The sequence below is a fragment of the Hibiscus syriacus genome, unplaced genomic scaffold (genome assembly GCF_006381635.1).
Source record: "Hibiscus syriacus cultivar Baekdansim isolate YM2019G1 unplaced genomic scaffold, ASM638163v2 tig00011824_pilon, whole genome shotgun sequence".
NCBI classification, from domain to species: domain Eukaryota; kingdom Viridiplantae; phylum Streptophyta; class Magnoliopsida; order Malvales; family Malvaceae; genus Hibiscus; species Hibiscus syriacus.
The window spans coordinates 160,856-186,388 of NW_024062258.1; the positions used below are offsets into that span (position 1 = coordinate 160,856).

At 33.9% G+C, this 25,533-nt stretch overlaps 4 protein-coding genes across 4 annotated transcripts in view; 3 read left to right on the forward strand and 1 right to left on the reverse strand.

The window, feature by feature from the left end:
- LOC120205001 (V-type proton ATPase subunit F-like) overlaps positions 1-4,108 on the forward strand; it is a 34,328-nt gene extending 30,220 nt beyond the window's left edge. Inside the window, exon 7 of the mRNA XM_039204965.1 lies at positions 4,098-4,108. The gene's annotated coding sequence lies outside the window, so the exon portion shown is untranslated. The remainder of the gene's footprint in view (positions 1-4,097) is intronic.
- A 495-nt stretch (positions 4,109-4,603) lies between these two features.
- Positions 4,604-5,965, forward strand: LOC120204998 (splicing factor U2af small subunit B-like). The gene has a single exon (XM_039204964.1). The coding sequence runs from the start codon at positions 4,812-4,814 to the stop codon at positions 5,649-5,651; it is 840 nt and encodes a 279-aa protein (XP_039060895.1). The 5' UTR covers positions 4,604-4,811; the 3' UTR covers positions 5,652-5,965.
- A 3,346-nt stretch (positions 5,966-9,311) lies between these two features.
- Positions 9,312-12,479, forward strand: LOC120205002 (transcription factor UNE12-like). Its single transcript, XM_039204966.1, has 6 exons — positions 9,312-9,816; positions 11,281-11,400; positions 11,562-11,627; positions 11,751-11,816; positions 11,916-11,993; positions 12,087-12,479. Exons 1-6 carry the CDS (start codon positions 9,511-9,513, stop codon positions 12,315-12,317), a joined length of 867 nt encoding a protein of 288 aa, XP_039060897.1. The 5' UTR covers positions 9,312-9,510; the 3' UTR covers positions 12,318-12,479.
- A 393-nt stretch (positions 12,480-12,872) lies between these two features.
- LOC120204990 (photosystem II reaction center W protein, chloroplastic-like) lies at positions 12,873-13,574 on the reverse strand. Its single transcript, XM_039204961.1, has 2 exons — positions 13,385-13,574; positions 12,873-13,302 (listed from the first exon to the last, which is right to left on the reverse strand). The coding sequence occupies exons 1-2, from the start codon at positions 13,485-13,487 to the stop codon at positions 12,998-13,000; spliced, it is 408 nt and encodes a 135-aa protein (XP_039060892.1). The 5' UTR covers positions 13,488-13,574; the 3' UTR covers positions 12,873-12,997.
- Between the last annotated feature and the right edge of the window lie 11,959 nt (positions 13,575-25,533).

The following is a 25,533-nucleotide window of genomic DNA, read 5'->3' on the forward strand; positions in this document are numbered from 1 at the left end:
AATATAAAAATTCTTCTTAAGGTTAAAAACTCCATTATTACTCCTTACTCTTTTGAAAATTCAAGTCATATACTGGAAATAATTTCCAAATATTTTTACAAAAAGTTTCGAGTTTTAATCGAGTCAAAAATCATTTTTAACCCTACAATACCGATACTGCAAGAACAATATCGATATTGTTCATGTGGTACCGATACTGGTACCGATACTCCCTTTTTAACTTTGGCAAATAAAAATTCTAGTAGCCAATTTCGTACCGATACTGGTCAAGTATCGATATTAGCATCGATACTCATATTGGAATAATGATACTCCCCTCTCACCAACAGTACTAATAATATTTTTCTTCAGTATCGATAATGTTCATCAAGTACCGATATTGTTCTTATAGCATCGTTAGAAGTATCAATACTTTGTATCAATACCATCTCTTTCAGTGTAATACTATCGATACTCTTTTAAATGAGTATCAATACTTGGGGTCATATTTGTGTTTTAAAGGTCAAAATTTGCAAATTTTGTTTATTTTTCACAAACCCTAAAGTAGCTATCATGAACTCCTCGCCCTTCTCTCTAAAAAATCCATCAAAATCCTTCGTCCTTGGGTCAATTTCGGTCGGATTCATCACGTTTATCCTGTATTCTTCATTAAATCGTGCTACATTCATCCATTTCCATCTCATTATCGTGATTCCAGGTAAAAACCTCAAAAACCCTATTTTTGATTTTTTTTGAATTTTCTTCATTTATATGTTAAATTAACAGTAAATAATTGTTGGGCTTTAGTTTTTAAGCGATTTTACACATATATACTTATAATTTCATTCGAATTTTAATTTTTTTAATCCTAAATTTCGAATTTGGTATTTTTGTTAATATTAACTTATATTTGTGTTATCATACTTTAATATAATCATATATCTATTATATTCTTATTTAAAATATAAATTTTGAATTAATAGAAAAATTATATATATACATATTATTTCGATTTTTTTAAAATTATTTTTACTTACACTTTTACTTACATATATATACATTATACTTATTTATATATATTTATTTTTTTATACACTTATATATTTAAAACGTTAGGCCTATAGATTTTTTTGTTTGTTTTTAATTTGAAATTAAATACCTTGAATATTGTGGACTCATTTTAAGTTTTTGGGAATTGGTGTTAGCATACATATATATTGTTTCTTTGTGCATATTACCCAATCTCGATATTTATCCTAAAAATGTCAAAATGACCTTGTACTTCCCGAGCTCAATCTCCTCGAGTACCTCCTCCTAAAAATCCAACTCCAAATCCTATTCTTAACCCCGTTCAAAATCCAAATGAGCTCAGAATTCAAAACTCGTGCTTTAATGAATCCGGTCGCCAAAACCTTAGGCATATATGCACTCAATTATTTGAGACTTTAGCTCTTAGGGGTGAGCGCATGCCCTCCTTTTCCGCCATGAAAGAGCTTATATTTAAGTATCTTCCGATTCTTAAATCTTAGAAATTAGACAACACCTTCAAAATTAAACCCATTGTCTTTCAACATCTTGTTTGTATCTTCTATTCAAATGTTTTTTGTGTTGTTGATGAAGCTCAAAATGCCACTATTAGTATTCACTCATATCTAATGGGGGCAATACATTCACATCGATGCCACTTTCATAGCCTGAGACTTAGATCTAGATGTTAAGAGTATAGAGAACAAGAAAGATATTGTTGAATCCCCTTATGCAGTCGGCCATAGCGTCAACGTGTTTGATATTCATGGGCATTTCTTTCATCTTATTATATTTTGGTGGTTTTAACCATCTGGAGGTAAGTTCTCTACCCTTCGTACCGTAGACATTTGGTGAAATCATTGTCTTCAAAAATAATAAACAAATCAATTTTCCCCAAATAATCTTTGGTGGCCTTGTCGACGTCATCAATAGCTTTCAATCTAAGAAATTTGATACCCTAGTTTATGGTTGTCTTCTTCGCCATATATTTGTCAAAATCGGTATCAATGTTAATCTAAATCTCATTATTCCCTTATCCTCCTACATTGATCTTAAATCTCTTCGTAAATTTGGATGGGAAAAGCTTGAGACGGCGTGGACACAAAAAGGGAAGCAAGCAATTGGATCTATCTCTGGTGCACCTCCTCTTCCCTCGGATGATTGATTGATTGATTGATTTTGGATATTATGTTTTCATACTTTGATATTTTGGTATTTAGTTATTCGATTGCCTTTTGGATTTGGATATTTTGTGCTTTAGATGATTATTTATGTTTTTATGGACATTTCGATGCTTATTATGATTTTTCAGTTTTTTATATTTGATACTTGCTTATATTTTTATTTATGAACATGTTTATTACTTAAGAATATTATTTATGTTGACTAACTTCTTTCGGCAAATTTGATCTTCACATCTTGTATTTGTATCTTATTTAAGCTTTTTGATTTAATAAAAAAGGGAAGAAATGTTAAAGTAAGTGTGAGTGTTTATTTTCAAGAAAATCTTAAAATCTTAAAATTTTTCAAATGTTTTGTTATATCAAAAAGGGGGAGATTGTTAAATTATGCTTTGATATTTTGATATACCAAAAGTAAATATTTTTAAAGAAATTTTAATATTAGTTTTAATTCAATTTTCAAGCTTATATGTGATTCAGTTGTTCGAATAAATAAATTCTTCTTAAGGTCTAAAGCTCCATTTTTACTCCTTACTATTTTGAAAATTCAATTCATATATTGGAATTAATGTTCAAACATTTTTACAAAGGGTTTCAAATTTTAATCGAGTCAAAAATCAAATTTTAACCCTGCAGTACCGATACTGCAAGAATAGTACCGATATTGTTCATGTGGTACCGATATTGGTATTGATACTCCCTTTGTGAATTTGGCAAATACAAAATTTCAGTAGCCAATTTCGTATCGATACTACTCAAGTTTTGATACCGACATTGATACTCATGTTGGAGTACCAATACTTCCCTCTCACCAATGGCTAGATTTTTGTATTTAATGCAGGCAGTATCGATACTCCAAGCTCGAGTATCGACACTCAAGGCATATGACAACATTTATTGCGGGAAATTTCATCTCAATTGCTCTATTAACTCCCATAACAACCCAAACAACTAGAATTGAATGAAGGGGTTATAAAAACAAGATTCTAAGTCATATGTGAATACAAGAGAATAAAGAAAAAACCAAAGCAATCAAAGTAAAAAAATTCAAATCAATATTATTAAACATTTTTTTTGCTTTCAAGAACACTTTTTTACTTCTTTGTTTCATTTTCAAGTGTTCTAGTTATTCTGAATTATGTAGTTTTTCAAAGTTTTCTATTTACAATTTCTTCTTAGGAAGAATTGTACACTTGAGACTTTGGGGTATAAGTCTACGTGAGTTGTAAGGTTACACCTTGACCTAAAAGGTTTGAACAAATTAGTGAATTTATTGAAATCCTTAGTGTGGAAGCTAAGGTAGTGGATGCAGTTTTCATTGAAGAAGTTGAACCACTCTAAAATTGCTTGTGTCAAAATTTTCACTTTCTTGCAAAAAATTTCCACTATTCTTTTAATTGTCAATTCACTCCCTCTTGGCTATTTTATCCTCTCGATACTCAACACTTACTGAATTTTACTCTCTCTCCTATTTTACTCTTCATACTTTTAATTTTTCTAATTTGCTAACTAAACTTTACATATTGAATCATTTTGCTCACTCTGTCATTAACTTTTTAATGGTGTTATGACCTGACACAAGCATAAAAATAACGTTTTGAGAACTCAAATATACACCAAAACGAAAACAAAGTCGTTTTGAATCCTTTTCTTTCCCCTATTTTCTCTTTACTTTGCAAATAAGGTGACCGGTATCCACCGTCGGCCACCACGTCATTTTTCATTTTGTCCATCGTCTATCATCATTGATGGTGGTCGTTTAGTCTCAAAATTCATGAGTCGATTCATCTCGACCCCTTGAGTTTGAATCTAGTGGTTGCTTCACCGAAAAATGACCCAAAATATGTAAATCTCGACTAAAACTTTTGGATTCCTCAATTTCGATCTTTAATTCGTGGACTTCGGAGCAAGTTTCGACAAAATAGAGGTTAGATTCGAACTCAAGGTGTCGAGGCGAAGTGACCCATGAAATTTCGAGCCAAATGACCACCATCTATAGTGGTCGACGGTGGCATCTAACCACTTTCTATTTTTATTCTATAATTGGGTGAGCAAAAGAGAATAAAGAGTAAAGTTCAGTAAAGAACGATATAATGTACCCTTTATATTTTCAATTAGTTTAAACTAAATAATAATAAAAAAATAACACGCCATCACAATGTTAGAGAGATAATAAATGAATGGGCATAATGATTCAATTTATAAAATTTAGTAAGTAAATTAAAAAAATTAAAAGTATAATGAATAAAATTAAAAGAATAAAGTCAAAATAGAAACGGTGTAATTAACACTTATAATAATTAAAAAAAAAATTGAATCATCGAAAACCTTCACCGATCCTCGAGACTCGAAAACAGAAGAAAATATAAAATAAAATTAAAAGACCCATGTAATATTCTCTAATTGTTAAATAAACAAAAGAATAAATCATAATTTCCCGTTTCCCCCTTCTTCAACAAAACGAGAAGTCCAGAATTAGGGTTTCGATAACCCTAACCCCCACCGCAGCCCCTCCATTTCCGACGCCATTTTGGCTAATTTTTCCTTCAATTAGATCGAAGATTTTGAATTAAATTACCTTCATCAGTCTTCTGCGCGTGTTTTTCCCCTTAATTCAAAGCAACAATGGCGGAGCACTTGGCCTCAATCTTCGGTACCGAGAAAGACCGCGTCAATTGCCCCTTCTATTTCAAGATCGGAGCATGCCGGCACGGGGACAGGTGTTCACGTCTCCACAACCGGCCGACGATCTCACCAACGCTCCTTCTTTCCAACATGTACCAGCGACCAGACATGATCACCCCCGGCGTCGATGCCCAGGGCCAGCCAATCGACCCCCGCAAGATCCAGGAACACTTTGAGGATTTTTACGAGGACATCTTCGAGGAGCTCAGCAAGTTTGGTGAGATCGAGAGCCTCAACATCTGTGATAACCTCGCCGACCACATGATCGGAAACGTGTATGTTCAGTTCAAGGAGGAAGATCAGGCGGCAGCCGCCCTCCAGGCACTTCAAGGAAGATTCTACTCTGGCCGTCCTATCATTGCCGATTTTTCCCCTGTCACCGACTTCCGCGAAGCGACTTGTCGGCAATACGAGGAGAATAGCTGTAACCGTGGAGGTTACTGTAATTTTATGCATGTCAAGGTAATCGGGAGGGAGTTGAGAAGGAAGTTGTTTGGGAGGCACCGCAGGTATAGCGCTAGCCGGAGCAGGAGTAGGAGTGCTAGTCCTCGCCACCACCGACGTGAGAGGGATTATAGGTCTCAGTCCCATGACCGAGACCGCGATGATCATCGTGATAGGAATGGACGAAGATCGGATAGGCACGACCGTGATGGAGGCAGCAGGCGAAAACATGGGAGTCCTAAACGAAGCAGAAGCCCCCCACCAGCTAGGGAAGGAAGTGAGGAGCGGAGAGCCAGGATTGAGCAATGGAACCGAGAGAGGGAAGAGAAAGAGTAATAAACAGATTGTCGGGTCTATGTTTCTATATCTATATTTCTTCCCCTTTGGTAATTATATCTAATTCTAGACTCAGTTCATGTTTTTGCTATGTTTCTGCAATTTGGGTTGAACTTAAGTATCCATTTAGATGGATGATGGCAACAATCTTAGCTGTAACAATGGTCTTTGTCTTCTTAGTGTCTGCTTTAAATGCAGTACTTGTGTCTCTGTTTACCTACCCCTGTTTTAATGAGATTATTATGCTTTTGCTTTATGTTCCAACTTATAAACCTGCCTTAGGCTAATTGTATTTCAGTGCATATGGACGGAATGAGCTATTAATATGCTTGCTCTGTTTTACTTCTGCCTCATAAAGAATCAATTCTTGTGATGAACATGTTATAAATTATGAGTTATGATTAAGTGCTTTGCTTTCCTTTATGTATTTTAACTTGTGAATCAGCCTACGATTGTGAATGTTCACTATGCATGTGTTTGAGGCTGCCTTTGGTGGGAAGATGAATTCTTCCAATTAATTTGTTTTGCTATGAGTTTATGCAATGGAATATACAGTGAAGAGATCTTAGGCTAAATTTTAGAACTATTTTCATTTGTTCCAAAAGAATCCGTAGAAGATCATCATGATTATACAATCCATGACCTGCATTCCTCTCCTATCCCTTTGCTGGAATTTGCATTGTTTTTGCTCGTGTTTCCTTCTCTTGTAGGCTTTCCCCCTTGGTTGTCTTTTAACTTGTCAATGGGATGGCTTTTCAAATTCGTTGCATGGGAATGATTCAGAGCATTGTTTGAAGCAAACTCTGAATTATTTTGTCGAAACCTCATTGCCATTTAAAGCTTTCACTAGAATGATATATGGTGTTACAGAATGTGTTTTGTTTAAAGCTTTTGCACTATAATGATAAATGGTGTTACAGAATGTGGTTTCTTCAACTGTTACTTCGTTTGTGGTAACAATTTCAAGTTTTCACAGTATGATATGTTCTTAAGAGCACGAGTAATTGATATCGTGATTTTACTTCCATATAGAGAATGAGAGTCGGGAGTATTTGTAACTTGTAAGCAACTAAGATTATTATACATGCATACGTGCACTCATGCTTGGGCTTATTGGTACCTTTACTTTGACAAAATGTACCTTATTGGACATATTACAAGTATATGTATCACATTAGATATTTTGTCAAAGTATAAGTATTATATTGAACATTTAAGATTTTGGTATTTAGTTCATTTTGTTGGAACGCAACATTTTACTTGGTTTATTTATTGAATTATAAGATTTTAGTATTTGGTTAATTCTATTGAAATTTCGGGTTTCAGTGTTAATCCGAGAAGTGTTTAATTGGAGAAATGCATTGTCTCTTTAGTTTTAGAAAATATAAATTGTTTTTATTTTCAGTTTTTAGAAAATAGAACTCGTTGAAAAAAAAGTGGTTGTAAAATTAAAAAATAATTTCTGAAAAATTAAAACAAAAACAAGTGAAAATATGAAAATATAAAAAATATATTTTCAGTATTTTCATTAAAATTATTTTAGAAATTTGAAAATAAGAAAACACAGGAATTCGATTTTTAACTTGAAGTAAAATCCTTTCAACAATATTTTTTGACTTAATGTATATGAAACCCTCAAACTTTTGCAAAAATAATCAATATGATCTCCGAACTTTTATACACTCAATTTGGTCTTTAAACTAATTTTTTTAATAATTTAATTTTATAATTTTTTATATTTTTTGTATTAAATATCTTAATAATTGCTCATATTTTATATTTTAAATTTAAATATTTTCTTAATTTTTTTAAAATTAATTAAGTACTTAAACTTTTTAAAAGAATTAGTTATACATGAATTTAGTCAAAAAAATCAATTAATTTTATTTATCACATAATTGTCCATCATGTATTATCACAACGTCATCGTGAACTATCACATCAGTATTATAGACTATCATGTAAGTTTTGTGAATTGTCATATAAACGTTGCGTCTGATTCTGTTCGTCAAAGAATATATCTCGAGATATAGAATATTTAATAGTGGTTAATGTAGATTACATCTAAGAAGTTTAGAAGTTTTGAGGTGATTTTCGTGACTTTTAGAAGATATTCTCAAGGATTTAATCTAACAGAATAAATCAAAAGATTGAAGTAAATTTTATAATGAAATTTGAGGTTCATCCACTATTATATAAGACGATAAATAATTTGATGACATATAATTTAATTGTTATATATAAGACGATAAATAATTTGATGACATATAATTTAATTGTTATAATCAATTAATCGGATGATTTAGATCGTTACAATTAATTAATTGAATGGTTTGATCATAATTAGTTAAAATATAATATTTCTAATAAGTAAAATATCACACATCACATAATTATCTAATTATTAACTAATCAACAATTGAATTGCTTAATTGAATAACTCATTTATAACCTTTTAAAATTGGAGGACCCATTTATAATTTCACTAAACTTTGTGGTGTAACTGGAGGAACCATTTGTAATATCACTAAACTTGTAGTGTAATTTGTCCTTACAAAGGCAAGAATGACACACGAGCAGACTAAGTGCGGACACCCTGTTTCTTATCTCCATACTCATATAATATTTTTATATCAATTATTCACGACAGATAAATTTTTTAAATTCACACATACCCACGTGAGTACATTCTCAAACTCACCCCACACTCACTTCCCAACTAGATAGTCACAACTCATCCCTATACTTATTTGTACCTGTATATATCCACATGATAATAGCCTCACATATTATATAAGCAAAAAAACATAAAATAAAACACATCTACTAAGAATCATAATAAAATAAAATAAAGATTAATTGAATTAAGGATTAACATAGAATTTAAAATAAGCCACGGTCTTAATATATAAAGCATCATAATAAAAGAATTAATTAAAATCTAGAAATATAAATGACAAACACATACTATTTTTGTTCTTTGACGTAACATTTTTAAATTTCAGGTAATATTAATATTTACACAATAGTCTCTGAAAATTATTAATAATGTCCTATAAAATTTTAAAATTTATCCAAATATTTGGTTAAATTATAAGTAATGTTCAATAAAATATTAAGATTTATATAATAATCTATAAAATTAGATAGTATTAAGATTGAGAATTTGAGACAGGAGAAACAACCGTCTTCAATTTTAAAAATATTTATATTCTTACATAATAAAATCTTAAGATTTATATAATAGTCTTTGGAATTATACTTAAATTCATAATGAACCAAAATTTATATGATGTGTAGTTAATAGATGAGTGAATGTGGAGCGAACAAATACGAAATGGACGGATAGAGTCTTATACTCGTCACCTACCCACTATAACTATTCACGGTGAATATAATTTTCTATATTCATCCATCCACTATCCACTAAACTTATACTCATCCTCATTAAATTAAAACAAATACCATACGAAATCCATAAACTATACTCGTATGTCTTCCCTATACTCGCAATCTACAAAAAGAAAGAATGGTATGCCACGTAATTTTGATAAAACGCAAACCCCTTTTAAAAAAAGTTGCAATTTTTGAAAAGAACAATGATTTAAGAAATATAAAAGACCTCGCTTTTCCTTTGCATATATTTGTTTGTCCTTTTCTGATTCTCTCTCAATTCTCAAAGCTTCAAAAAAGCAGAGCAAAGCCAAAACTCTGAACTTTCTATTCTTCTTTTTATATCATCTTGTTTGTTTCAATTCTGTTTTGCCGTTTCCTTCAATGTACGTGCTCTTTACTAGCCCCCTAACTCAGTAACGCGCTACTCGGACTCACTTCCACTGATATCTTTTCCACTTTCCTCATGGCCAACGACGTCCCCGCCGGCGATGATTTCCTCGAGCAAATCCTGGGACTCCCCAACTTTTCCCCGTCTGAAACGGGCTTATCTGGATCCTACTTTGGATTGGCTGGAACCGGTACGGAAGCTGGAGCACCAATGTTCTTACAGCTCAGCTCCGGTGAATGCGCCGGTCACATCGGCGGAATCGAAGGCGGTGCGTTTCAGGGACAGGTTTTTCCCTTGGGGTTGAGCTTAGAGGAAACTTCAGGTAGTGGCAAGCTGTTTCGCAATGGGGTCGATGATGACAGAGCTTCTTCTGTGAAAAATGTAAGAATAAAAATAACATTCATCATTTCTATTGATTTTTTTTTAAAAAAAATTATTTTACTCCAGCGTTTGTTTGGTTCCCTAAAAGGATAATTAAAAGCAATCCTCTGGGAGCGTGAGTAAGAAGCTAGTTATTTTATGGTGATGATTTCTCTTGATAATTACTGTTCTTCTTCTCCCCAGTAAATGGAGTATTTTCATTTGTCATTGTCGGATTACTTTAAGTTTTGGATTGTCAAATATGGGGTGAAAGCGATTTTGTCTGTTTGATCTTTTATTTTTCATGTCACATATTCATGCCTGTTTCTGTTTCTGTCTGGTAGCACAAATAAGACGATGGAAAACATGACAGGGTTTGGGTGGAGTTACTATTCTGAGATTCCGAGTTTTGGTATTTGACAAAGGAATCAGTACATCAATGTCCTTCTAGAGTGGCATTAGGTCATAAACTAGCTGGAAGATAGGATTATACAATCAATGCCCGTGAAGAGTGATTCCACTAAATGTGACATTCTCGATTCGATATGGTTGGGAATTGGATCGATTATGTTACGTAACTGATCGGAACGATTACTTTTAAACCTAGTTCGAATATTAGATATTTAATTAATCAAATAATGAATTTAGAGTCTCAGTGGTCATTACAGTCTCATACATGATTATTAGGGACCAATTAGAACACCACAACATACTTTAGGTTCTAAAGTTTTTCCATTGTGTAAATTAGTCCTAACTAAAAGTTTAGGATCATTCCATAAACATTACAATTTAATAGGGACTAAATTGCACGATAGCAAACTTTCCTCTCTAATATGCAACATGGAGATGACTTGACCGGTATCAATACTATACAAGTACAATACTGATACTGATTCATTGTACTGATACCGATTCAGGGTTATGGGATTTGAATTAGTCTAATAAGCATCGATACCTAGACATTCAGTATCGATCAAATATTTAAATAGCGGTTGCATTTTCGATTGCGTTGCCTTTATCATGTTTGTGGATATAGTGGGGGCTATATCGGTGATTGCGGGTATCGCGGTCATGCAATAACGATTGCGGACGGCAACTCTACTGCTATAGCGGGTGTAATACTATCAGTATTACGGTCGTGAACCGCTATTTAAATCCCTAATATCGATACCATCATGGTAGTATCGAAACCTAGACATTTCGTATCTGTACCACCAAGATAGTATCAATACTCAATGCCAATACTGATATAAAAAATTGCTTCAAATTTTCCAGCTTGTAGTATGTTTATTTTCATATAAACATCAGATCATACTGTCCTCTGACAAATATGTACTGCAGTGGTTTTCTCCTTTTACCATATTTTCCCTTTGTTGAGAGAAGATGGGCGGGCAGGAGAGAAAAGATGCATTGATGCTAGTTCTCTTATTCTATAAATTCTATCAATTCTATCATTGATGATATGATTTATATATAATATTCCAGGTTTTTCCTGGCCAATCTATGCAAGCAACTGTTACTGCATCACCGAGTCCTCCCGCAATGCGCCCGAGGGTGCGTGCTAGACGAGGACAGGCCACAGATCCTCACAGCATCGCTGAACGAGTAAGCTTAAGTTATTATGAGTAACCATGCCAAATTTGGGTTAGAATGTAGAATCAACAGGCAGGAGCAAGTTTCTTAGCAAGGAAACTTGTGAAAAGATAGAAACTGGAAAATCGAATCGATAGTGACTAATTTCATTAGGTGTTTCGCTTTTGGTACAGTTGCGTCGGGAGAGAATTACGGAACGAATCAGGGCATTGCAGGAACTTGTTCCTAGTGTCAACAAGGTCAGTACTTTTTATTTATCACTTCATTTACCTTGTGAAATGACTTGCACATTAGGGAATGGTAGATTTGTCTGTCATGGCATGTAACTTCGTTTAGTTGTGACAAATGTTTCTGTTGTACAGACTGATAGAGCAGTCATGCTTGATGAAATCGTAGATTATGTGAAGTTCCTTCGGCTCCAAGTTAAGGTACCATTCTCTCTCTTTAACTGTTTGATTTTCGTACTTATTCGATGAATGCGACGATAGTATTGCAAGTTTTCCTGCCAATATTTGATTGTTTAACAGGTTTTGAGCATGAGTAGGTTGGGCGGAGCCGGTGCAGTGGCACCGCTTGTAACGGACATTCCGATATCATCAGTAGAGGTAAATAAATAAGTAACCATGTATACGTTCGACGTGTTATGTCCATTTTTGTATCGATTAAGATGATTGAGCTTCCTCCATTACATACATCAGTTTGAAAGTGGTGAGAGTGGAAGAATTCAACAGGCATGGGAGAAGTGGTCGAACGACGTCACAGAGCAACAAGTAGCTAAGCTCATGGAAGAAGACGTTGGAGCTGCCATGCAAATCCTCCAATCGAAATCTCTTTGCATTATGCCCGTGCCACTCGCCACCGCGATCTACCACACGCAGCTACAAGATACCTCCTCCGTTGTCAAGCCAGAAACGAATCCTCCTCCATAGACATGAGGGTAAAAGGGAAATCCCAGAGTTCATCCTTCATCCACTCAATTGATGCATTGACAAGTAGAAGTAAAGGGGAAGTATTGTCGAAGCTTCAATTGTTTTGCTCTTCATTTTTTGTATCAGAAAAGGTGTACAATGATGGATGGAAGCTCTTCTGTAGTGAGGCTCTCTGTTCGTCTGCTTTTTTTTTTTTTTGGATTGTGGGACATGGAAAAAAGGATAAATGATCCCAGTATAATATAAACATTGTAGTGTATCAATTTGTTCTCGGAACGCTGTAGTTGAAGAATCGATATTATATTTTAATGGATTTGTACTTGATTTGGATTAATCGATTAATAATTAGATATCAATATGATTTATCAAGAAATAATAATTAATTTTTTTATTTTATATTTACTAATTAAATTTTATATCTCAAAATTTTAATATAATTTCAATCAAAGAGTTTGATCAATTCCAACTATAATCACTGTCATCCTGTCTTATATCTATGATCATGCTAACCAAATCAAGAATAGAAAAAGAAACAACACATAGAAGATGAAGTTACCAAAGAGAAACATCAGACAAAACGAAGTACACATTGAGCATGAAGGTAGCAGTTTTAGTGCTAATTTGAACATAATATCTGCAAAAACAAAAATAACAAAACCCAGCAAAGTTTGGCTTAGGCCTTAGAGAGACAATCCAGATTCCTCATCTTCCTCGAGGGTGGCAGTGTAAACAAAGTAAAGCGCCCAAATCAAACCGAACACACCAAACAGAATCCACCCAAGTAGGTTGTTGCTCAATCCAAAGGGAAGCCCTGTTCCTTCCGTCGACATTCTATCGTCCACCAGAGCCATGGCCGGGCTCGACACGGTCGCCGCACACACGGCAGCCAACAACGATCCACTCAAACGGATACTCGTCGAGCCATTCTCCACAACACCAGCTTCCTTCTTCTCCAAGGAACACATAACTTTCCCTCTCTTCAACCCTAAAGAGTAAAATTTATTAAGTGAAGTACGTTAGATATTACTGAACTTTAGACACTGTATCGTTTATACCACTTAACTTACCGATAACAACAGGAGATGCAAACCTCGGTGATGGCTTGTGTGAGAGAATTGTTGCAGAAATGAGCGATGAGGTAGTGGTGGCTGAGATGGTTGCCATGTTCATCAGGCTACTACAGCTAGGTGATGTATTTGGTACAATGGCAGTGATTTTCAATATGATTTTTGTATGGAATTGTACGAGACAATGTTGTTGGTTAGTCCACAATCAGAGCAGTTTGCTTGGTAGCCAGCCATTAGTTTGATATCCCCTATCCATATTGGTCCAACCAGTTCTGTCCACGTGTCACGTTATCTGTTTATAAACAAAGACCGATGACCCTAACCCTAATTTTGGCTGAACTTATTAGAGTCGATTTCTGGACTTTACACCTAACTACTGTTGGCTTTTTATATTGGTTTAATACCTGTTTTGGTCCTTATACAATAAACACATTATTAATTTGGTAATTGTAATTTTTTTTTATCTGACCCCTAACTATCATCTTGTATACCCATTATTCTCTCGTATGTTTCTGTCCATGTTATTTGGATATCACAAGTATCTAACTCAAGTCTGAAGCTAGTAGTTAGTCATTTCCTCTCATTATTTTGTATTCAAAAAAATTGACATATCTAATGACGACATGATGCCATGTGTCATTAAATAAAAAAATCTAAAAATTTAAAAAAAAAGAAAAAATATGAAAAAAGTTAAATGAACTCATAATTTTTTGAAAACTACCAAATTTCTTTTATGTTTTTTAATATAAAAATTAATGATTCAATATTTTTTTTATAAAAAGTCGCTAGTTTTATTAAAAATAAAAAATGTCCAAAATTACAATGAAGATTTACAAGCATAATCATAAACTTAAAATATAATTATGACGTTTTCATATTACTATTGAGACAAAAACTAGTTACCTAGATCATATAAGGACCAAAGAAGGAAAAGGTTAAAAAACCTAACCAAAAATTCGAATAAAATAGGAACAAATCTGGCTGCATCGGTAAACAACCCACAAAAGAGGGTGAAGCTACTGAAAGACCACCGAAAAATCACATATCAAAGTCAAGCGACGTGAGAAAACTATCCACGAACGCAAAATGCGTATCCAAATCAATCCGAGGGTCCAAAGAAGGAAAGATCATCATAATAACAAATAAACGTCATCTTGATCAGTCGTGGCGATTCAAATCTAATCATGAGAAAAAAAGATAAACAAAAACAACGGCAAAAAACTGTAAGCTACCAAAAGGTAGAGAAAAACATGCTACAAAGGAAGAGATAAACGTGTCATAAAGACAGAGAACATGTCACAAAGACAATTATTCTTATTAAAAAATTAAAAAGAAAAAAGAAAAAAAGATAACCAACGGGCGGCAACCAACATTAAAACCGGTGTCGCTGCCGATTAAACAATACTAAAGAAGAAAAAATTAAATTGATCAATAAAATTGTCGTAAGCTGTAAAGAAGAAAAAAAGTGAAAAGAGAGGAGGAAGAAGAATAAAGCAATTAATTATTCGATGTTATAATTATTATTTGTAGATATTAATTATAATTAAAATTCTATGTATTAAATAAGATTTTATTATGTTTTATTATTAGAATTGTAATGTCTATTAGGTTTAGAGTTTAATATGATATATGCTCTTCATATCTATAAATATAGGTGTAGAGAAAGTTTTGTATATAATTCATATAGAAAAAATAATACTATTTATCTCTATATTCTTTTTTCTTGTTATTTTATTTTATTTATTTTGTAATATGTTATCAATACAACCAATGCTCAAAATTATTGAAACACGAGGTTCTATATTTAAAAAAAGCGACGAGAGGAATCATCAAATGATTTTTAGCGGTGACAAAGAATATTATTTTTTTTTAAAAAAAAGTTTGTGTTTTAACAGTACGATGTATGTATTATTAATTTGTTAAAAAATTATCAGTTTTAATTGTCATGTCATATATTAAGAAATTAACAGAAAAGGGGCCATGATTTTTGGTGAGTACAATTTGATCGTTGGTTAGATATTGATAATTTTATTTTTTAAGATAACGATTACAAATATTTTTATGATATGATACGCTATAATGCGTTTGTGATCTATAATTTATTAGTGTATTTTGAATTTTCCTTTAATGATATGGTGTGTATATATTTTAAGATAAATTATACGTTTAATATTTTAATTATCACTTTTGTTATGTTTGGTCACTTAATTATTTGTTTTAAAATTATGCCTAATAGTTTGTTTTGTTTTATTTTGGTCACTTTTGTTAAAAAATTAGCATAACTTCTATCACTGAAAAAATAATAAAAAATTTCAAATGAACAGTTTTGTTAATTTTTAACAACGAGTGGCCAAAACGAAACTAAAACTAAACACTAAGCATGACTTAAAAAATAATTGAATAACCAAAATAGAACAAAAGTGATAGTTAAAGTATTAAACATGTAGTTTATCATATATTTAAATCATAATTTATATACAAGAATACATATATGACTTTAATTAAACTTAATCAAAAAACAACAAGCGATCATAGTGATAAAAGATAATATTATTTTTTAGAGATATTAAATTTGAGCAGTTACATCTTCATATTACGTGTGCGCTATAAAAAAAATTAAAAATATTTTAAATAAATATTAGGTTAGAAATATTCTAACCAATAACATGCTAGTTAGTGGTAGATATATGCACAAGTCAGGGTAGGCAAGTGCTCACTCTGAAACTCGAATTTCTCTATATTAGTTATTCATTTTATTTAAGGTGTCCACCTTGAAATTTTATTTGTATTCACCCATAGAAAAGTTTTTTATTATTAATACATATATGTCAATCATGATTTTTTTTATCTGTTACTCGTGATAGTTGTTAATGATATTATAATAGTTGTTGATAATATTGATGGTGGGCTCTTGCTTGAAAATATATAGGCTAAAGTACACCAATCACTAATGTTTGAGTTACTATTTGTTTTCATCACTGATGTTTTAAAAGTCACAAATTGATCAATAAAGTTATTATTTGTTATAAAATAGTCACTCGACGTTAACAGCTGTTAACATACGTGACGGAACACACCTGGCACGTTAACTGCTTACATGGACTGGGTTTGACTACCATGTTGGAGACTTAAAAGCCTTCAACAGCCCCTCTTCTTCTTTTAAAAAAACTAATTCCCTAAACTAAATTTAGGATTTTTCATTCCTATCTCTTTTCCCCAAAATTTTTGTTTGAAAGTTGTAAGAGAAATCACGTGAAGATAAAGAATCCATTGATGTACTACTCCACAATCTTTCTTTTTTTTGTCCGAAAATTTACATTCCACCAAAACTTATATTTTAGTTCCTATCTTTTTGCCCCAAAATTTTTGTCTAAATTTTTCGTCTGAAAGTTTCAATCATGGATACTCATCATAAACAACATGAAGAAGAAGGAGAAAACAAGTTCAAATAGGAAAAGGGTCATCATCATCAGTACTATTCCTTATTTCAGCTATGTCGTAATGTTTGTTTAACAAAATAAAATTTGTACGTACTTTTGAGAAATGATGGTTTTTAAAATCAATTTGAATTGGGAGTTGTCATAGACCTTTGGATTAAGTAAGTTGAATATCTAAAAATGTATTTGTCAACACACATTTTCGTCTTACTATGATTCAAACTCCTAAAAATAGGATAAAATTTTGCTAGGATTCAAACTCCTAAAAATAGGATAGAGTTCTACTAAGATTTAAATTCCTAAAGATAAGATCCACAAGCACTATAAATAGCCATTGTAACACACGATTTACACACAAAACATAGAGGAAAGCACGGGAAGATACAAAGGCAAAACTATTGTAAATGATTCGAAAAGAGAATAAAAGGTAGCATTTTCTTTTTTCTTTCTTTTGCATGTGCACATTATTTTTCTTGAGATTTGGTTCGAATAACCCAAAACGTGGGTTGCGCCGATGACCAAAATAGGTGGGGTTTCGAAGTTTCGAACCTAGATCTACCCCGAGGCTTATTTTTAAAAACCGGTTTGATTTTCGGTTAAAGGAGGGGAAGAGCTTTTTAAAAATCTATATTAGTCCCTTTATTTATTATATGAACATTTTATTCATTTATTTTTATTATTATTATATGTATATATATATATATATTAAATTATTTTCATTTATTTTTTACTATATTTTATTATTATATATATATATATTTCTTTAATATTTTACTTATAAGTCTAATATTACTATATATATTGTAATTATCTTTACCTAGTCGTATATATTTTTTATACTTTTAATAGTTTATTTATATACCTATTATTAAATATATAAATTCTTAATTATTTTTATTTGATTATTTCTTTATTTATGTAATATATCTTATAACTTTATATATTTATATTATTTTTTATTATTTTCGTTTTTTATTCATTATTATTATATTATTATTTTTTTAAAAAAAATCTTGTGTCTTTATCATAATTATTATTAAACATTATATTATATACTACTAACCTAGATGTCCCATTTTTTTGTCTTATTTCTTATTAAAGCCCCCCACTTTCGGTGAATTGGGAGGGTAGCTTTTCTATTTTTAAGTATTTGGTGTATATATATAGCTTATTTATTTTATTAATACTTTGATATATATATATATATATATATTTATATTTTTCTCCTTTTTTCAAATATTACTATATATAATTATTAATTTACTATTTTTTTTCTTATCTTACTTATTTATTTTATTTATTTTATTTTTCCTTTGTATCTTATTTGTTTTCTTTACCTTGTTTATCTAACACATTTCTCGATTTTTTAAAGGATATTTTCAAATCAATCAAGGGTAAGTAATTAGGATCGAAACTTTACCTTTTAATTTAACTTGTTATTTTTCTTAATTAAGACAACTAGAAATTACGTAGTACCGAAAGGGCGGTTCAAGGGTGCTAATCCTTCCTTGACCGTAACCGACTCCCGAGCCCGACATATTTTTGGTAAGACGCGGATCAGGTAAGAAATAGGGTATCCGATCAACCCATTTATTTTTAAATAAATGATCGGTGGCGACTCCAATCCACATTTTTCTAAGTCGAAGCCCAATTCCGGGGCCCAACTGAAAGACGGTTGCGACAGCTTGGCGACTCCGCTGGGGACAGTAAGTGAGTCAGGCTAAGGTAATTTCCAATTGTCTTTTTAACGAAAATGGTAAGTTTAAATTTTAAGATAATATTTCGATCCTTTTTACTTACTATTGATTATTTTCGAGTAAATAGTTGGACTAATCGTTTTTTCATGATTTCAGCCTTCAAAGTTTTCTTTTTTTCATCTAAAGGCTCTATACCCGAGCTCCGAACCCGTTTTAAGTGGGGGTGAAAGCGACGCCTTCGTGTGAATTTATTCATCGTATGGGCCTAGCAAGTAACCTTCGGGATTCATATACCTTATGCCTTCGTGTGAATTTATTCTCCGTATGGGCATAAGGGAATGTGTCCTCTCGAGTTTAACTTAGTCCACACAAGCCTGTGATGGGTTTAGGACTAAGGGTCTGGTAAGCCTAAGGGGGCACCAGCAAGGAGAACTCGGGTACCTTTTTTTAGAACCTAAACCCGGAGACTACAAGGAGTTAGGGCCCACCCCAAGACCTCATTTCAAACCCTAGGATGCCGGAATTATTTCATGCTTTACTTTCTGTTCAAAGTATGTGAACTAGAAATTTATGCGGTTAGGACTTGTTCAAAACCAACTTACGGGATAGAGATCATGTCCGGGTAGGAATAATAAGCATGAGGGGTAGATGTCATATGGGGTAGGATTTTTCATTTTTATTATTAATTTGATTTACCTCATTAACTCTTTTTGTTTTTGTTCTCTTTTATTTTGTTTTCATCACCTGCATCATTTAAAAAAGGTGTTGATCCACCAAAAATGTGTTTGTTAAACATAAATAATCTGAATTAATGGATAAAGGGGTTGTAATACAAGAGATAAAAATGCAGAGGACAGTTTACAAGGCGACTATGTGTCATATTCAATCCTAAAGGCGTGGTGCCCACAATTGAGGAATATATCACTTTGCTGCGTTATAAAGGACTCAGAATGAATTGGGTCTGCATCAAGCACAATGAAAGACTATCTTGGAAAAACTGACTGTCAGAGGTTGCAGGGGCAGGATGAAGGTTACTAATCTTAGGAGTCCCTTCAGAGATAACAATTACAAAACGATAGCTGGAATTGGAGATCATTGCTGACGAATTCAAGGAACAAACTAATGACTTCAAATATTTCCTATCAATCGAGGGCTCCAATGACGCATTCGTTGGGGACAGGCTCAACAAAAGATAGATGCTAGAGATGCAGTCATTCAAGACTTCTTGGGCCAGTGCAAAAAATAACTCAACATTGGCACGACCCATCTAGAGAAGCCGGAGTGGTTCGACATGTTATTCAACCAGTGACATACGAATAAAGAAGACTAGTCAACATGTCAAAAGCTGTCAGAATATTTTTGTCTCTTAATAGATAAAACACTTTTGTCCCAAATGAGGATTATTCATAATAACAGGCACATTTTTTGGATCAATGCCTCGGATATTTCATGTATCATGCATTTAGACATATTCTGCATTTCGTTATTTTCTTTGCATTCACATCAACTAACGGAAGAATGTCTCAATGAAGGAATAAATACTGGATACACCACCTCAAGCGTTGGATACACCTCATCCGCATAACACCCGCTTGAAAAAGAAAAAAACAAATGGAGGCCAGAATGGCTCAAATCGAGGAGAACATGGCAAAATTGCAGAAAGAACTTGAAGATAAGATAAACCAGATTAGTCTGAGTACTCTGAATACAATCATGAAGAACCAAGAATCTTTGGTTGATCAGATCGTTGCCAAGTTAGTTGGCCTACAACATACCAGTGCGCTTGGGGCAGGTTCACCGGAAGGGGTAACTATACCACCTATCCCACAAGGGGTTGTCTCACCTAAAATCTTACCCAGATTACAAGAGGACTCATATGCTATCAAAGGGAAAGCTATATCTGGTGCAAATATACAAGCTTCCGCGACCAACACTCATCTGGAAGACTATCATGTCCCGGATTTTGACGAGGAGGATAAGGAAAAGAAGATGGAAAAGAAGATCAAGATGTTAGAAGATCAAATGAAGATGATCCAAGGGGACTATGATTATTATGGAGTGGATGCAATGGAGTTGAGCCTGGTTCCAGATTTGGTACTTCCACCAAAGTTTAAAGTTCCTGAGTTTGAAAAGTTCGACGAGAACAGCTGCTCTTCAGCCCATATCACTATGTTCTGTCGGAAGATGACCGGATATGTAGGGAATGACCAACTCCTGATCCACTGCTTCCAGGAGAACATGTCCGGTTCAGCTATCCGGTGGTACAACCAGCTCAGCCGAACTCATATCAAGACATGGAAAGACTTAGCCAAGTCTTTCTTGGAACAATACAAGCATATCAACGATATGAGACCAGACCAAGTTATGCTACAAAGCCTGGAGAAAAAGCACAATGAAAGTTTCCGACAATACGCACATCATTGGAGGGATTTGTCTGTCCAAGTTCATCCACCATTGGATGAAAATGAAACTAAAAAGCTATTTTTATAGACCCTGAAGGCACCTTACTTCGGGCTAACAACGTTAGTACCTACAACGCCAACAAAAGTGTTACGGTCTCAAGTCTAAAAACTGTTGCAGTTGTACCGTCTAGTACTTCTAAACAAACTTAGAGAGGACCAAGGAAAGAAAAGATTTGCATCAGTCCAATCCCAATGACATATGAGGAGTTACTCCCAACGCTAGTTGAAAAAATCTTGTGACTCTAGTTCAATCCAAATCTTGTGACTCTAGTTCAATCCAAACCTAGAGAGGCCCCATATCCTGAAGGTCGTGATATTAACGCCGTATGCAGCTATCATATTGGGAGCTCAGGGCACACCACTGAGAATTATGGGGCATTGAAACGTAAGGTCCAAGATCTGATCGATTCAGGGGCATTCACTTTCAATATGTAATGGGGCATTCTGATCGAGAGTCATATGGGGCATCCATTAGGAATTTTGTTGCATTATCAAGTATATCATCTTGTTTGAACTTGTTTTTCTTTCGTACTTCTTATGCGTGAACATTTTTAAGTCACTTGACGTTTAAACATTTTAAATAAAATGCTTCCTTCTTAGGAGATGAGCAAATTTTAATCTTGAATTCCTTGAATATCACCTCAATTAAAAACTATTTAATAATTGAGGTTATAAATCTTTGACAAATGACAAGATTGAACCCTACAAAACAAAGACCCCTTGGTCCTAATTTAAAAGATACATCAGACTACATATTTTTCTCTTACCGAGCTAAGTTTTCTCTTCTCATGAAGAGTCTATCCAAGGTTTGGTATTCAGACACGTATTAAGAGCGAACAGAATAGGGCAACTAGCACATGAGATTGCAAAACTAATTGGTTTATACCCTTGTTTATGATGTTCAGGGATGATAATGATCTTCACAGATGGAATAGTCGAGTAAGCAAATCTAGTTTAGGTCAGTTGTTTGGAAATTGAACTCTAAAAATGAGATCCCTTGACTTTCAAAAACACCTAGACTATAACAGGTTCTTCTTGACAATCTTAAGAAATTAAATCCGTAAAGCTGAGCTATTCCACTAAGGCAATTGGTTATAGAGGAAACTCGAAAGCCCTGGTTTTATGAATAGATTATGTTCAAACTATGACACACTGCTCGAACACTTGGCAATTCGATGTTTGCTCCACTGTTTTTGTCAGGCCAAAGACTTTGTGATGAGATGAACCCTTCAGTTATTTGTCCCTCTAAAGCTGAGCTATTCCACTAAGGCAATTGGTTATAGAGGAAACTCGAAAGCCCTGGCTTTATGAATAGATTATGTTCAAACTATGACACTGCTCGGACACTTGGCAATTCGGTGTTTGCTCCACTGCTTTTGTCAGGCCAAAGACTTTGTGATGAGACGAACCCTTCAGTGATTTGTCCCTCTAAAGCTGAGCTATTCCACTAAGGCAATTGGTTATAGAGGAAACTCGAAAGCCCTGACTTTATGAATAGATTACATTCAAATCATGACATTGCTTGGACACTTGGCAATTCAGTGTTTGCTCCACTGCTTTTGTCAGGTCAAAGACTTTGTGATGAGATGAACCCTTCAGTTAAACCTGATAAAAGTGATTATAAGCTGTCCCTATAAAGCAATTGGTTGAACGCCCCGACTTTATGGATTCGGCTAGCCAGACAATGGCAAAATAAATCAAATTCATTTAAAAAGAAATTTTCGGTAATAATAGACTAAGGGAGTTGAGAAACACCTGTTATAGTCAAATTCACACGAGCACTCAAGAATTTTATTTTTTAGACCGATATTTCTGCACTACCTTTGTTAGAAGAGCTTACGAAACTTGAACAAATGGAAGATTTCAGAGAACTGAAACAGAAGTGTTCTGAAAGGTCTAGTCATTGATTATGCTAGTTGTGTCATTTTGTTCGCCTCTGATCAAAATACCAAATCAAGAAAGAGGGGCATACCATGATCTTGATAACCAAATCGATGAAACAAACCCACCTTTAGACCAACTTTTCGATCTTGATATTTGTCAAAGATTTACAGCTATCAAAGATTAAAAGAGTGTTTGATTCTTTTGATATCCAATGAACTCATGTTTTATGATTTGCTTCAATTGTGAAACCTAGAAAGAGGTAACTTTTTCAAAAGTTCTTTTTGATATTTTTCAAAATTTTGAAAATTCGAAAGAAGAAAAGCATTTTCAAACAAGATAAGTTCTCTGGAAGCATATCTTGGAATTCAACAAATATCGCTCCGAAGCTCAAGATCGAAACAGAGGCAAAGGAAACCATCTTTGGGGCAAAATTTGATAAGGGAAGGAAAAATTGTCTTGAGGTCTGCAAGAGTACACCCTGGTGGAAATGAAGACAAATTAAGTCAGAATGAAGACTGCACACGCAGCCATTCCCCTCACATCTCAACATATACATCAACACGTACATACATGACGCATGAAATTTGCATCTTTGAATTCATCATCATGAGCAATAAAAACCTTGATTTTTTCTCTCTTGAGGGCAAATTCAACAGCAAATAAATTTCATTTGGGCATACATCAAGCATACATCATCAGGATAGTTACATCCATATACATTTTACAGATCTTTCAGGAGAAGATGAGATTAAAAGCCAACTCGATAGATTGAAAGATCGACATTCATCAAATATAAACTTTGTCTCACTTAAGACAGTCTCATTTAATGCAGATGATTATCTCACTCAAATTTGTTTTTCTTAAAACATACTTTGTCTCACTTGAGACTATTTTTCTCGAAAAATGATTTATTTCACTCAAGATTGTTTTTCTTAAAACAAGATTTGTCTCGCTTGAGACCGTTTTCACTCGAAAGAAGGCATTTCATTTCACTCAAGGCTGTTTTTTTATAAGATTTTATCTTGCTTGAGATAGTTTCCCTCGAAACATAAAATTTTGTCTCCCTTGAGATAGTTTCTCTTGAAAACATTTCCCTTGAAATTAATTTTTTCTCTCCTGAGATAGTTTCCCTCGAAACAGAAAATTTTGTCTCCTTGAGACAGTTTCTCTTGAAACATAAACATTGAAAACATTTCCCTTGAAATGAATTTTATCTCGCTTGAGATAGTTTCCCTTGAAACGAATTTTGTCTCCCTTGAGACAGTTTCTCTCCAAACATAAACTTTGAAAATAATTTAACGAAATCTTTGAATATGTTTTCCTTCAAACAAATTTTGTCTCCCTTGAGACAGTTTCTCTTGAAACGACACAATTTGCTCGAGAATAGATTTCAACTTCACAACGAAGGATGTCTAGCTCGAAGCCAAACATCCACGATTTCAACTCCACGACGGAGGATATCGTGACACTCGAGACAACACAAGTTCAACTTCACAACGAAGGGACGGCTGGTTGTCAACAAACAACTTCTCAATTTCAGAGCCAATTTCAACTTCACAACGAAGGATATTGGACTCCAGACAACGCAAGTTCAACTTCACGACGAAGGGACCACTGCTTGTCAACAACAACTTCTCAATTTCAGAGCCAATTTCAACTTCACAACGAAGGATATTGGACTTCAGACAACGCAAGTTCAACTTCACGACGAAGGGACCGCTGCTTGTCAACAACAACTTCCCAATCTCAGAGCCAATTTCAACTTCACAACGAAGGATATTGGACTCCAGACAACGCAAGTTCAACTTCACGACGAAGGGACCGCTGCTTGTCAACAACAACTTCCCAATATCAGAGCCAATTTCAACTTCACAACGAAGGATATTGGACTCCAGACAACGCAAGTTCAACTCCACGACGAAGGGACCGCTGCTTGTCAACAAAATTTCATTCAGAGTCAATTTCAACTTCACAGCGAAGGATATTGGACTCGAGACAACACAAGTTCAACTTCACAACGAAGGGACGACTGGTTGTCAACAAACAATTTTCCGGTTCCAGAGCCAATTTCAACTTCACGACGGAGGATATTGGACTCGGAACAATGCTACTTACTTGGATTTCAACTTCACGACGAAGGATATCCAACTCAAAGAAGGATTATCTGCCATCAAAATTGTCGAGCTCGACTCCATTCAGCTCGATGACACATCAATCGCACTACTTTCCGGTTGCAGTCGAGGTTTTCAAGTCGAGAAGATGACCTGGGTTAGCCGTGCCTTAGTGACAAGCAACCATTTTCAAACAACATAGCTTAAGTCAAGAAAAAGCTATATGTCAATGAAGATTTCTGAGTTCGATTCCGATCCAAGGTCTTTAAACCGAGAAGAAGACCGAAGGGTAACGGGAAGCCACGTGCTGATTCAAATTCCAAACTACGGCTTCAATTTCATATCATTTCAGGATGAACTCGACTTAACGATGGAGGAGTCATCCGTAACTCAATTCGACAGGGAGTTATTAAAACATCAGAGTTAATTTTCAACTCCACTGAACGAAAAGTGTGTCTTTTAATCTTTGCCCTATCCCTGTTACACGACTATGGGCAAAGAAGGGCAGCTGTCAACACACATTTTCGTCCTACTAGAATTCAAACTCCTAAAAATAGG

What these genes read in the sequence shown, in the direction of transcription:
- LOC120204998 (XM_039204964.1), top strand. Translation starts at nt 4,812, where the DNA reads ATGGCGGAGCACTTGGCCTCAATCTTCGGTACCGAGAAAGACCGCGTC.
- LOC120205002 (XM_039204966.1), top strand. Translation starts at nt 9,511, where the DNA reads ATGGCCAACGACGTCCCCGCCGGCGATGATTTCCTCGAGCAAATCCTG. An exon ending in TCCTTCGGCTCCAAGTTAAG is followed by an intron (nt 11,817 to 11,915) that starts GTACCATTCTCT and finishes ATTGTTTAACAG; the next exon opens with GTTTTGAGCATGAGTAGGTT. An exon ending in TTCCGATATCATCAGTAGAG is followed by an intron (nt 11,994 to 12,086) that starts GTAAATAAATAA and finishes TACATACATCAG; the next exon opens with TTTGAAAGTGGTGAGAGTGG.
- LOC120204990 (XM_039204961.1), bottom strand. Translation starts at nt 13,487, where the DNA reads ATGAACATGGCAACCATCTCAGCCACCACTACCTCATCGCTCATTTCT. An exon ending in TGCATCTCCTGTTGTTATCG is followed by an intron (nt 13,303 to 13,384) that starts GTAAGTTAAGTG and finishes TTTACTCTTTAG; the next exon opens with GGTTGAAGAGAGGGAAAGTT.